The sequence below is a fragment of the Lagenorhynchus albirostris genome, chromosome 4 (genome assembly GCF_949774975.1).
Source record: "Lagenorhynchus albirostris chromosome 4, mLagAlb1.1, whole genome shotgun sequence".
Lineage (NCBI taxonomy): Eukaryota > Metazoa > Chordata > Mammalia > Artiodactyla > Delphinidae > Lagenorhynchus > Lagenorhynchus albirostris.
In genome coordinates, this window is record NC_083098.1 from 49,781,539 (window position 1) to 49,795,839 (window position 14,301).

The 14,301-nt window shown below is 43.8% G+C and overlaps 1 protein-coding gene across 1 annotated transcript in view; it reads left to right on the forward strand.

The window, feature by feature from the left end:
- The first annotated feature begins 1,403 nt into the window (after positions 1–1,403).
- Positions 1,404–14,301, forward strand: part of ADAMTS3 (ADAM metallopeptidase with thrombospondin type 1 motif 3) — a 289,212-nt gene continuing 276,314 nt past the window's right edge. The window contains exons 1-2 of the mRNA XM_060147233.1: positions 1,404–1,472; positions 2,780–2,807. Coding sequence (XP_060003216.1) covers positions 1,404–1,472; positions 2,780–2,807 — 97 coding nt within the window. The remainder of the gene's footprint in view (positions 1,473–2,779; positions 2,808–14,301) is intronic.

Here is a 14,301-nt window from a genome sequence, read left to right on the forward strand (position 1 = left end):
GGGCCTGCGCTTGGCTTCCAGCAAATCCTTCTCAAGTCTCTGGAGCCCAGGTTGGTGCTATCTCCTCCCAGAAAGCACTGGGCCACAAAGGGCAGAAATCATTTGATAACTTAATCTTGGGGAGAGGAAGAGACGCTGAGGCCTGTGTACTCTAGTGATAAACGGAAGCATCTGGGTGACTCAAGGAAGAGACACGGCATCGTTTAAAACTAACACAAACTAATAAAGCATAAACAAGAACTGAAAGGGGGTAGGAACCAACCCTACAAAACGTGGTAGGCGGCTGGTGCCCGGAAGGAGGATGACCGCGTCGTTACGACCTGGAGGTTCCAGGGGTTCCCTCCGGGGAGACCCGGCCGGGAGAGCAGGGAAGGTAGAGCAGGAGGTGAATTTCCTAAAGCCCAGGACCGACCCTTAGACCCTCCCCCTTCCTATAATTAACTCAAAGCCGGTCCCGCCTGTCTGGGCCGGTGGCTCCCCTGGCCCGCCACCTCCCTTCGCCCATGTCGCGGGGAAGGAGAAGATCCCGGGATGGGGGTGTCGAGCCCGGGCCACTCGAGACCCCTCGCGCGGCTTCAAAGCCTGACCCTGCCTGGGGCCGGCCACGATCGCCGTCCTCCCCACTCCTCCCCGCTCCTCCCGCGCCGGCAGCGCCCGCCCCGGCCGTCCGGGCCGGCGCGGGGGGCGCGGGACCGGGCCCCGCGTGACGTGGGCGCCGCGGCGGGAGGGGCCGCCCGGGGGGCTCCGGCCGCCTTATTAGCGCCCCGCGGGTCGCCGGCAGCGAGCATACGGCCGCTTCGCGAGCAACAGGAGCCGGCGAGCGGCCCACTCCTCCCACCTCCTCCGCCTGCCTCCTCCTCCTCCCCTCGGGCTCCTCCCGCCCCCACCTCTGTGCGAGCGGCGGAATCGCCCTCTCCCTGCTTCTTTCTCCCGCTCCCGCTCGCTCGTCTCTCTCGCTAATACTTCCCCCTGCTGTGCTCCAGGGGACCCAAGCATTCTCAGCGCTAACCTTAGGGACCCATGGTGCTCGAAAAGCCTAGAAAAAGCCGCTTCGGGCAGAGATAGTTGGAAGCCCCTCGTCCCTTCCCCCTCTCCCGGCGCAGCCCATGCCCGGCTCGCAGCACCTTCTCGCTCCTGCACGCTCTGTTTGGGAGGACGGGGTGAGAAGGTGAAGTGGAAAGAACTGCAGAGCAGAGGGGGCCAGTCTCAGAGCTCAGATTTCATTTTCATTGAAGCAAAGCACGGAAGATCAGTTTTCTTCTGTTTGTTTGTTTTTGTTTTAATTCTGCATTTTTTGGTTCTTTTTTTCTTTTTCTTTTTTTCAAGAAACTTATTTTGAGGGGGGGTGGGTTTGCTCTGGGCATTTGCTTTGCCCAGTAGTTGAAAAGTGAACTCGACTCGTGATGGTTCTCCTGTCACTTTGGTTGATAGCAGCCGCTCTGGTAGAGGTTAGGACTTCAGCTGATGGACAAGTAAGTGGAAAATAATAACAATAAAAAACTCAAACCCAACCTTTTCCCGAAAAAGTTCCTCCCCTCTTTCCCCTCCTCTCTCTCCTCCTCACCCCTCCCACCCTTCCCTGTTATCTGGTGCATTCACGGACGGTGTTTCGAGGGCTGGGCGCAGCGTGCGGGGCTTTCTGGGGTGGGGGGTTGAATGGCACGGGAGGTTTGGACTCCCACTTCGGGAGCCCAGGCTTGTCACACCTAGGACTTCACTTTGCGGCATTCGGAACAATTCCTGGTGACAAAGTGCAGCCAATTCGCATCCTCGCCGGGCCATCTGGGTTTCCTCTTTCCGGAGGGCGGTCTGGGCGCCTGAATGAAGTTCTGGACGCTGGGTCCGGGATCCCAGTGCTCTGGTTGCAGCAGCCGGAGTCGGGTTCGCGGGACTTTCTCTCCTCCTCACTGACTCACAGCTTTTTCGGGCAGCCGGAGGCGGGGGTTTCAGGAAGTCCTTGGGCCGGACAGGGAGCGATCCAGTAGACACGTGTCCTGGGAGGACTGCGGCAGGGCCGGGGTTTGACAGTTGGGGAGGGGGGCCCGGGGACGTTTCCTGCCCTGCGTTTTCCTGGGCAGAGGCTGGAGGCGCCGGCCGCTTTACTCCCCTCCCCCTCTGCACAACTCCTCCTCTTTTTAAAGCGAAGTTGAGTGCAGCTCTGTTTCTTTTCGACCCAGCCCCCGCCCTTTGGAGACTCAAGGTGAAGCCCGATGCTCTCGGAAGAGTCCTTGAGAAGGCTCAGCGGGATGAGCCGAGCCGTTTGTAGTAAATCACATCAGCACAGGGCCGGTGGGACTTTGGGTACAGAATTTATCTGTGAGTTTTTGTAGCGTCTCGGGTCTGCCTGGTCTGACCATAGGGTGAAAAGTACAGAATTGTCTGGTGGATTCCTGACCTCAAATCTGATGCATCAGGATTTAGACTTCTTTTTGCACGTGTAAATTCAGAGACTTTCTTTTCTACTCCTGACCCAGTACCCGGAGTTTTCAGAAGAGAATATCGAGTGTCAGTATTTATTTTTTGCTGGCTTCATAAATGTTAAATTAAAATTGAAACGAGCAAACGACACCCTGTCCCAAATTATTATTGAATTGGCTCATGCTCCTGTCACAGAACCTCCTACAAACTGAGGTGCAGCCTTTAGGCACCAATCCCGGTCTCCAGCATCTCCTGATTAGCCAGCTCCTGAAAAGCATTAATGGTAGAAATAAAACGCATGAGGTGATAAGATGAAACCCAGTAACTGTTTCTTTTTCTTACTTTTCCCCCTCCTTTCCAGGCTGGTAATGAAGAAATGGTGCAAATAGGTAAGCCTTGTTCTCAGATGTCACTCTTATCTTAGTAGAAAGTAGGGAATGAAGTAAGCGAAGCAAAATATTGTTCCTGAAATTTCTCCCATTGATGGTTAAAGAAACAATTGGTAGTCCAGTAACATTTCTATTCTTCTCTTCCTCTTTCCGGAGGAGGGTGTCACTTTCCTCGGGCTGAGTTGTAGTGATGTAAAAATTCTCCTGCAGTCGGACTTTTCAGGCGTCGATTTATTAACTGTCTTTGGACAAGCCACTGGTAGGTACTGGGAGGGTGATGGAGGGACTGGAAGAAGATATGGAGATAAATTAAATCAACGTTTGTAGTATTAAGAGGAGCAAATCTGATTAGAAGAGAAAGTGTAAGAATGCTACAAAGAAGAGAAAAATGAAGCACAGATGATGGAAAAGTTTTCTCTTAAAATTTTTCCAGCTTTGAATAATCCCTCTGATGGCTTTTCTTATGCCATCTGCTTTGAAATAGTTATCTACTAATGTGTAAGATATTGTTAGGCCTTTTGCAGATAACATCTAAAACCTCGGTATTGCCTGACGATATGGGAATTATTCCCATTTTATGGGTGAGGACACTGAGGCTCAGAGAGTGTGACTTGTAACATGTCCTCCAAAGTCCATGGTCTTTTTTGAAGCTGTTTATAATAATGTATTTGTTCTGAATGCAGAAACTGAAAGTCATCTGTCAAGAAGCTAGGCTCCATTCAGTCTTTTCATACACATTTAACTTGGGTTACTTTAAAAGATGATTTTCCTTTTGGCAGAGTGTCAGTCTCTGTAAATTGTGTATTTGTCAGGTGATATGGTAAAGTCATCTTTTACATGAAAAGATTTTGTTACTGCAGAAGTAGTTACAAATCTTTGCCCATGTGCTGTGTGCCGGGCACAGTGCTAATTGCCTTATGTGCCTAATGTCATCTGTTTCTCACAACTGCACTAGGGGGTAGGGACACATTGTGCCTATTTTAGATTTGAAGGAAATGAAGCTTGAGAGGTTACACAGTAACCTGCTGTAGTGCATAGTGGAGAGCTCAGGGAATTCCATACTTGTAAACTAATGGAGGGACCCCAAGATCCAGGCCCAGAATATCTGTTTGTAGCCATATGACATCGTGTGTCAGAATGCTCCCTTCTTACTCAGTGCTTAGCATTGTTGGAACTCCTCCACAAGCTTAGACCTCCACAGGAAGTGCAGGACAGACAGGAGGAAAGTGACTGAGAACTGCATTGAAAATACGATGTCTATGAAGAGACATTTGTCATTTGTAGTTGATAGCATTCAGCCAGCAACATGTATCTTTTCATTTTTTTTAATTAATTAATTTATTTATTTTTGGCTGTGTTGGGTCTTTGTTTCTGTGCGAGGGCTTTCTCCAGTTGCGGCGAGCGGGGGCCGCTCTTCATCGCGGTGCGCGGGCCTCTCACTGTCGCGGCCTCTCTTGTTGCGGGGCGCAGGCTCCAGACGCGCAGGCTCAGTAGTTGTGGCTCACAGGCTCCATACGCGCAGGCTCAGTAGTCGTGGTTCACAGGCCCCATACGCGCAGGCTCAGTAGTCGTGGCTCACAGGCGTAGTTGCTCCGCGGCATGTGGGATCTTCCCAGACCAGGGCTTGAACCCGTGTCCTCTGCATTGGCAGGCAGATTCTCCACCACGGCGCCTCCAGGTAAGCCCCCCCAATTTTTTTTTTTTTTTTTGCAGTACGCGGGCCTCTCAGTGTTGTGGCCTCTCCCGTTGCGGAGCACAGGCTCCTGACGCGGAGGCTCAGCGGCCATGGCTCACGGGCCCAGCTGCTCCGCGGCATATGGGATCCTCCCGGACCGGGGCACGAACCCGTGTCCCCCGTATCGGCAGGCGGACTCTCAACCACTGCGCCACCAGGGAAGCCCCCAACATGTATCTTTTTGTTGTTGTTTTTGCGGTACGCGGGCCTCTCACTGTTGTGGCCTCTCCCGTTGCGGAGCACAGGCTCCTGACGCGCAGGCTCAGCGGCCTTGGCTCACTGGCCCAGCAGCTCCGCGGCACGTGGGAACTTCCCGGACTGGGGCAGGAACCCGTGTCCCCCGCATTGGCAGGCGGACTCTCAACCACTAAGCCACCAGGGAAGCCCCCAACATGTTTTTTTTTTTTTTTTTTTTTTTTGCGGTAGGCGGGCCTCTCAGTGTTGTGGCCCTTCCCGTTGCGGAGCACAGGCTTCTGACGCGCAGGCTCAGCGGCCATGGCTCACGGCCCCAGCCGCTCCGCGGCATGTGGGATCCTCCCGGATCGGACCGGGGCACGAACCCGTGTCCCCCGTATCGGCAGGCGGACTCTCAACCACCGTGCCACCAGGGACGTCCCCAACATGTATCTTTTTTTTTTTTTTTTTGCGGTACGCGGGCCTCTCACTGGTGTGGCCTCTCCCGTTGCGGAGCAACAGGCTCTGGACGCGCAGGCTCAGCGGCCATGGCTCACGGGCTCAGCCGCTCCGCGGCATGTGGGATCCTCCTGGACCGGGGCACGAACCCGTGTCCCCGGCAGCGGCAGGCGGACTCTCAACCACTACGCCACCAGGGAAGCCCCAGATTTTTCTTTAACCAGTCTTCAAACAAGTAGGGAAAGAAAGCTGTGTTACTTTTTATTTCTTAAACATTTGATTACTTAAACATCCCAACATTTCGATATGTAAATTAAAAAACTATTTTAAGATTACTCATTCTACAAGGAATAAAATATACTGCTTTGATTAAATTTTCAGATAGACTCAGCATGCTCATATGTAAGAGGCCCTGGGTTAGGCTTTGGGTCCAGTCCTTTTGCTAATATAAACTACTTTGGTAGTTCTTGTCCTCAGGGAAGAAAGTAGTACAGGTCTGCTTTAATTTGGTAAGAGGGAGATGAGTAACAGCACTTAAGAGAAGAGGGCAGGGCACTCTTAGGTTGTGTTGCTGAAGATTTATCTGCTCCCAAGTTCCTCTGCTTTATGAGATTTCTTTCTTTTATTATTGTCATTTTTATTTACCATTTCCGAATTGAGTTAAGGGAAGAAATAAAGATAAAAATAGATTTGACTTATGAGTCTTGTGATAGCAGAAGTGTACCATTTGGCTTTGGGTTATAATCATTTATGTTGTTCTTAAGAGGGATTTAAAAATATATTTTAAAAATTTGATGTGCAATAATGAGATTCCTTTCCCCTGTCCCCATGCATCAAGGGATTGCTAACCTGGAGTTTTGGTAAATGTACTTTTCTACATATAGTTAAGCAATTTTTTTCCAATAATTGATTGAAAAGTAGTTTTATATAACTGCCTGGAGGTGCTATTTGATCAATGACACAATTAGGAAAAAGTAATAAGGTTTGTAGAATTAATGAATTTATATTTATTGATCTACAAATTGGCTAGAGAAGATTCCATGTTTCTGAATAATTTGTGAATAATTTAATGTCTCAAGAAGAGGTAAGTATAATTTAGTAACACACCACAAATTGTTAGGAAGCTAAATTTAAAAACTCCTTTCTATTGAGATATAATATACATGCAGTGTGGTGTGTATAAGTGTACACCTTGCTGATTCTTCACGAAGGGAACACTTCTGGGTATCCAGCACCCGGATTGATAAGAACATTACTAGTACTTGTGCCACTTTCCTAGCAGGATTCCCACACAAAAGGTGACTTGTAACAGGATAAATTAATTTTGCCAGTTTTAAATTCTTTTTATAAATAGAAAAACAGTACATACTTTTTTAGTATTTGGCTTAGGAGACCAGTAAAAAATATATATCTGATATGCTCCAACCCCCTAGAGTAGAGGACAGTCTGTGATGGGGGCAGGTTAGAATATATATATATATATATATATATATATCACCTATGAAGTCTGTAGTACGGGATGTGACTTCTTTGCTTTTTTCTCCACCCAGTGGAAAAATGTCCTCTTGGTGTGTGACTCTTGGGAAAACGGGCAAATAGGTTTTGAACTGTCACCTAATTCTCTGCTCCCTTGTCAATCAGAGAGGAGCTATCTACCTACCTACCTATCTACACCCATGTATACATACATACACCCATGCATACATGTATACACAGTATATACATACACCCATACATACATATACCCACACATATGCACATGTATACATGCATGCATACATACATATAGGTGCACATGTGAATGTGTATGTAATGTGTGTAAATGTGTTTCATGAGATTGGTAGACTACTTCTGTGACATATCAGGGAGCTCTTTCATTTCTGACTCAGAATATGGCCTTGGTAGGATGCCTAGGGTAATTGTGGGTAGCTGGCTGGCTGGCCTGATTGGGTAAGGAGGTTTACTCTGTGACACATGTGGCTTAGGAAATAATCATAGTTCTGTAGAAATTGGAGAATCCAAAAAAGAATTCTCTGAGTCCTTTTGTTTCATAAGCCACGCCTTTGAGATTACTTGAGTGTTATCAGAGGAAAAATCATTGTTAAGGCTTTGGTGTTCAGCTGTCTTCCCTCTCCCACCCCCGCTCTTAGAATTGGGGCATATCCATCTTTCTCTGCCCTATTTCTGTTTCCCAGTTTCAAATTTCATTGCATTTTATTCTTAACCAAATAAAGTTGCTAATTTGTCCTCTCAAATATCTGGTTTCCTGAGAAATAATTTTTCATCATTTTCAGGTACTTGTTTGGGTTTCAAGGTGTAGTGTGTCACTGTACCTTCTCCTTGGTATAGAATAAGTGTTTCCACTAGCGTAGCCCTTGAGAGAGCAAAGACTTTGTCTTGATGACTGCTGTATCCCCTGTACATAAAACAGAGCTTGGTACCTTGTGGGCTCTCAAATATTTGTTATTCAGTGCATAGATCTAGTAAGCAGGTTATTATCTTACTGGGATTTGGCTGTGTTCTGATATTCCTAAAATGCTCTTGTTCTGTGCTCCTGTCCAGGTTTAATTGGTCCCCAGGAAAATGAGGATGGTGACAATGGCTATACAGTTAATTATTCAATGTTATCAAGACTCCTTGTGACTTCCTGTTTCACCCCACAAAGCCAGGGACTTAGGCTTATCAGTTTTTTATGCTTTTGTGTTTGTGCTCAATAAGTATTTGTCAAATTGAATAGAATTATGTGCAGGTTTGGAATGTTCACTAATTTTGCTCTAAAGTCTGTTTGGGATAAGTTGCCATGTTGCTGGCATCAGTGGAAATAAGATAAGCTAAGATTGAAATCTGTCAATCCGGTTCGCCAACAGCAATACTAAAAGATGTGGTCTAAAGCAAGTTTAAAGGGATCCCTTGTAAAATTTAGAATTTCAGCCACCTAAGCCATTGTTCTTCCCTGGCACTAAAGATCATACACTTGACTTTACTGATTTAGCTCCCACCTCTCCATAGAGCATCATAATGATTAAAGTTAAATGCTTTAAGCTTCTTAGATGAAGATGTTATTAAATGCAGCATGTTACCTATCACCAGCAACTTACTGCTGGTTAGCTGAACTATTCCTTCCCCATACTTTCACTGTTTTCTTTTTTCATTGTACCAAATAATCATAATATTGCTCAGAAATGTTAAGAAATCTTTAAGGTCATCTCTGTTTCCAGGACGATTATCTTTAAGCATTCTTTGCTTATGGGTAGCCAACCAAGATTACCTTGGAAATCCATTAGGGACAATTCCAAATTGCCTGCTAAAATCATGAGTAGTTTCAATATAAAGAGTTTGGTTATACTGCTTGGACTGGATCTATTGACAGTGAAGACTTAAATGGAACCCTACTGCTTCCTCAAAGAGGATTGTTATTACCAGAATTTTGAGAACGCTTTCCTCAGAGTTCCTCTAATAGAAATCAGCTTTTACTTCTAAGCTGTGCTACTTCTATTATAAATTGTTGAGTTAGTCTTTTTAATTAATCAGTTTTTGTTCTGATTATAGATGCTTTACATGTGCCTTTTATAGTTATCTTCTATTTCTGTATCCCCCAGATTTTTGACAATCATCCCAAATATCAAACTTTTGTTATAATTTAACATATTCTTATTCAGTCTTCTTTTAATACACAGATTATGGGTTTTTATTGGATACCTGATTTTGTTTGGTTTAATATTTTAATGTAATTTTCCATATCATTACAAATTCCTCATAAACATCATTTTCATCCCATCATATACTAATAATCCTTATTTTATGTAATAATTTCCCTAATGGTATCCATTTTCTCATGATAGTGAACATTGCCACACAGTGTTGTATATAGGTTATTGCCCATTTTTCCAATGATTCCTTTAGGAGAGCACCCTAGAAGTTGATTACTGAGTAAAACCAAATTAACGTGATACATTTTGACAAATGCATGACTTTTGAAGATGTTTGTAGGACGTGAATTCCTAGTAGCAATATATAGGAAAGTGTTGATTTAAAATATTTTAATTTTAAATTAGGTTTGGTTCTGCTCTTCTTGACATTTGAACATAATTTTTAAATATTTGGTTATGCAATCTCTGAAAGATGCAATGAATTAATCATTTTCTAGTTACCACGTACCTCAAAGTATGAACCATTGTATTATAAAAATATTTTGTAATTTTATCAGTACCCTAAGAAGATTTGTCCACCTCATAGAACAGAATTTGAGAGTTGTGTATTCTTTAGAATGGATAGTAAAGCGTGGGAAAAGTTTCCTAGCTTAGGAATCTCTGTTCCCACATGTAATTCATCCATCCTAATTTTCCGAATGCATTTACGTGACTTTGCTGACTAACTATAAATCCCTAGAAGAGATTTTGTGGTAAAATGTCAGTCTCTTGTTTATAAAATGAGTGCCACAAATTCAGCATGATGAATCTTTATGGAATTTAGAACAAATTGTGAGCAGCATGAAACAGCCTGTCTTGTTCTTGAAGTGACTGATAAAACAAAAATAGTATTTAGGAAACTTGTAGAAAGTAAAGTAGGATTAAACATATGAATCTTCAAATATTTAGATAATCACATTTCCTACAATTTTTCTTCATATTTAGTACATATATTTTTATATGTACTAATGCACACAAATAAAAAGAATGATTGAAATAATTATTCATATGAATTTGTGTTCTCTTTCTTTTATATGTAAAGACCTCTCTTTTTTACATGTAGAGTCCATTCCTTAATCTAAAAGCTAACCAGTGTATGCATTAGAGGAACTATTAATATTCATTGCCTCTCCTCCATCAAATGGTCAGGGGCACAGACTGTTTACCGTGTGGTTTAAAATCCTGACTGCAACACTTTCTAGTTGATGACCTTAACCTCTCAAAGCTTCATTGTCTTGTATGTGACATAGACATACTACTCTTACTTACTTCACAGAGTTTTAAAGGATTCATAAAATGCTGGCACATGGTAAGCAAGCTAGAATAATAGGTATTATTATTAGTGTGTCTTAGTCTTGTGCTTTTAAAATTTATTTATTATTTTATTTAATTTATTTATTGTTTCTGGCTGCATTGGGTCTTCATTGCTGCGCACAGGCTTTTCCCTGGTTGCGGCTAGTGGAGGCTACTCTTCATTGCGGTGCATGGGGTTCTCATTGCGGTGGCTTCTCTTGTTGTGGACTACAGGCTCTAGGCGCGTGGGCTTCAGTAGTTGTGGCTTGCGGGGTCTAGAGCGCAGGCTCGGTAGTTGTGGCGCACGGGCTTAGTTGCTCCGTGGCATGTGGGATCTTCCCGGACCAGGGCTTGAACCCGTGTCCCCTGCACTGGCAGGCGGATTCTGAACCACTGTGCCACAGGGAAGCCCAGTTTTGTGCTTTTAAAAAACACTTTTACTCAAGGAGAGCTGCCTCATTCTAGTCCATACATTTCTGATAGGTCTGCCTGCCACTGTGGCTTTTCAGTCACCTTAATTTAGTGTGTCATGGACTTGTACACTATCCAGCCACTCAGCTCACCATGTGACAGCTCTTTAAAGAGTTCTATTTTCATGTATTATCTTCATGTTGGTATCTCAATGTAGTGTTGCTTAATTCATTGGAATATAGCAGTAGAGGGAGGAGTTGAGTAAGGAATAGTGCAAAAAGTTATTCCACACCAACTATATTTTGTGTATACTGGACATAATTCTTTCTTTTCTTTTCATCTTATTTATTGAAATTCCTTCTTTCCATTTCATTGAGAGAATGTTCCTGTATTAATCGTGACTCCTTTGGATGCAAATAACAGGAACCCAGTTGACAGTGGTTAAGGAAGACAAAATTGATCAGGTAATCAAAGTCAGGTATAGCTGGATCTAGGGCTCAAATAATGTCAGGAATCAATCTCTCTCTCCCCTCTTCCTCCTTCCCCTCTCTGTCCCTCCCTCCTCTTTTCCCTCCCACCTTTCTTTCCTCCTTCTCTCCCTTTCTTCCCTCTTTGTTTCTCTCTTACTATTCCTCTGGGTTGGCTTTATTTCTCTAGTAGCATAAGATCGTGACTATCCAAGTTGTGGCAAAGACTGTCACCAGCAACTCTAGGCTATCATTACCCCACTAGACAGAACACTTCTGTTCTGGCTGCTCCAGTTAATAGCTCCTGGTAGGGCATTTATTGGCTACCTGGCTTGAGTCGTAAGCTTATTCTCAAACCATGAACTGTGCTCAGTGATGCAGTGCTCTGATTAGCCTGGATTGAGGTGTTTCACTCTTGACTGACAGGGACTGAGAGTGGAGTGTGAGATGGTTAACCTGAGGGAAAACTGGGGTTCAGTTAAAGGACAAGGAGGGACGGATGCTGGGCGGCACACGTGTGCAGTAACGTCACAGCTGTGAGGACTTCCGCCACATTGATGGGAGCTGTTGGCTGTGGCAGGCAGAGGAGTGGACCCCCAAGATGTCTGTGTTTGAATCCCTGGAACTTGTAAATACATGACATGGCAAAGAGGAATTAAGTCTTCAGGTGGAATTAAGGTTGCTAATCAGTTGACCTTAAAATAGGGAGATTATCCTGGATTACCTGTTGGAAAGTCCTTATAGATGGAAGGGGGAGGTGAAAAAGACTTGGTTTGATGTTGCTGGCTTTGAAGATGGAAGGAGGGAACCTTGAGCCAGCGAACGCAGGTAGCCTCTGGACGTTGAAAAAGGCAAGGAAGCAGATCGTTCCTAGTGCTTCCAAAAGAAATGCAGCCTGCTGACACCTTGCTTTCAGCCCTGTGCAACCTATTTCAGACTTTTGACCTCCAGAACTGTAGGATAACGTATTCATGTTGTTTCAGGTTGCCAGGTTTGTGGCAGTTTGTTACAGCAGCAATAGGAAACTAAAGCAGCAGCCTAGTGGACTGTCCTGGTTTCTCATACTTTTTGTCAAACCATAAGCCAGACTATTTTAGATTTGGAAAATATAATTACCACAAGTAAAGTTTCAGGGAAAACCTTTAAAGCTACTATCCGCATTTCTTATCTGTCATATTTTCCCCAGCCTTTGGCCCTAGGGACAAATGCTAATTTTCCTGGCTTTAAATTCTAGACTCAATATTAGTCTTCAAAAGTATTATCCATCAAAAAATTGTAAGACGTATGAGAAATATTAATTTTTAGAATGTCTAATATTGCTCTTGAGTCTGTAAAATGTCCAGTGATGATAAATATAACCAGTAGAAGTGCTTCTTTAAAAACTAAGATTGGAATGTTAAGTGTTTGGCATTTGGGCCTCACTTAAAAAAAATAAATCTCTACTTGTTATCCTGTTATTGATTATTTGATCATTTTAAGATGCAAACAAAGAAAATACTTGGATGTTTTTCTTTAAAACAGTTTTCTTAAAAGATCTCCTCTTACCTGATTTCATGTCCTGGAATGCTGAAGAATGTGCTGTTCTTTCCTAAATGACTCTCTTGAACATAAACATTGTGCAATTGCAACAAATATTTATGAAAAAGCCAGATTAAAAAAATGAGAAGAATTTTAAAGTTCACAACTATTTGTTCTTTCTTAATAATGAGTAAAAGCAAAGCACCTCCCCCCTCCACCCCCCAAATGGCTATGAAAATAGGTTTGCAACTAAAATAAAAGACATCAAAGTGTTTCTCTGCCTTGTGGCGATAAGAGCCTAGAGGAGATGAAGTGAGGAAAAAGGAATTTGGCTGCATTCAGAATTTCAGCATGTGTCAAAATTAATTTTTAATTGCCTTTGAGAGAAGATGTGTCCCCTTCTCCGTTAGCGTTTACAGCTTGGTGAGCCCTTTGGCATGTGATGTCCTTTTTAACGTCCACTCTTTCACCCCACTCACATCTTTCCTGGAGCAGCTGGCTCCTGTCATTTCTGATGAAAGTCATTCTCTTACCCTTGGCTCAGGATTTGGAAATGTTGTTGTTGGAGCTGCTTCTTTAGCAGATCTTGAAAATGCTTATTTGATTTCATTCTTGTGGCCAGATTGTTGCATACTGAGAATTTATACCTGATAAAGGAAATTGCCTGTGTGACTGCCTCTAGTGTAGAGCAATCAGCCAATTCTCGGGAGAGATTCCCAGTCTCTGGGTTGGGTAATGGAGCATGGGTTGTTACAGCCAGTCTAGACTGCAGGCCATTTGTTGACATGGAGCTTGAGATCCCTTCTAACCACTAGAAACACTATATTTGTGTGAGACTGAAATGGGGAGAGGCTTGAGGGGTGCTGGGACACGGAAGGAATCTGATATTGACTTCCTTCGTGTACAGCTCTAGCTAGATGATGATGGTGATGGTGATAATAACACCAGCTAATTTTTCATTTATTGAAATGTTATTAGATGGACTAAGCCCTTTATGTGCCTTATCTCTTCTTCCTATTTTACAGGTAACCTGTCTGAGCCTTAATTTTCATAATTTCAAGCTCATGTGCCAAAGAGCACATGAGATTGAAACCAGCCTTCAAATGCAGTGCTTTTTGACTCCAGACCTTTAGTATTCAACCATCATACCCCACCCCCTTCTTTGCTTGGAAATTAGAGCCACATTGCATCAATCACAAGTATTCCAATATTCTGTGTGCCTGGGGTAGATTTGGTCTTAATTAGATCAGCTAAAAATTGCCGTGATATATGAGACTTTGTACTGCAGCCATTTTAGGTCCTAGCAATGTTGATTGTACTACTGAAGACTTCTCTTGCTGTTCTAGAGTGTGGTCTTTGTAATGTGCTGGGGACATCTAGTCTCTTCTAGGAAACATTTGTGTAGCGTTCTACAACATACTTAGAAGGATACCAACCTGCCTGTCCTCCGTTGTGAGCATATGTGGCTGAATGCGTGAAGGAGTATAGATGATCCCAAAGCCTGGGCTACAGGGTGATGCTGTGACAGCACTCCTTCCCAAGAATCCCCACTTCCAAAAATAGCCATTAATTTCTCTTTTCCCCAAAGACTGATGTACACTGGGGACATTTAAACACATTTAAGAACACACCTCTGCCCCAAAGAGCTTAAAATCTCTGAAAGGACAAGACATAAACATATAATTTTTCACCCAAAGGGATTTTTATAACTGTTATGCAGGCAGTGCACAACAGTCAGAGCTAGGAAG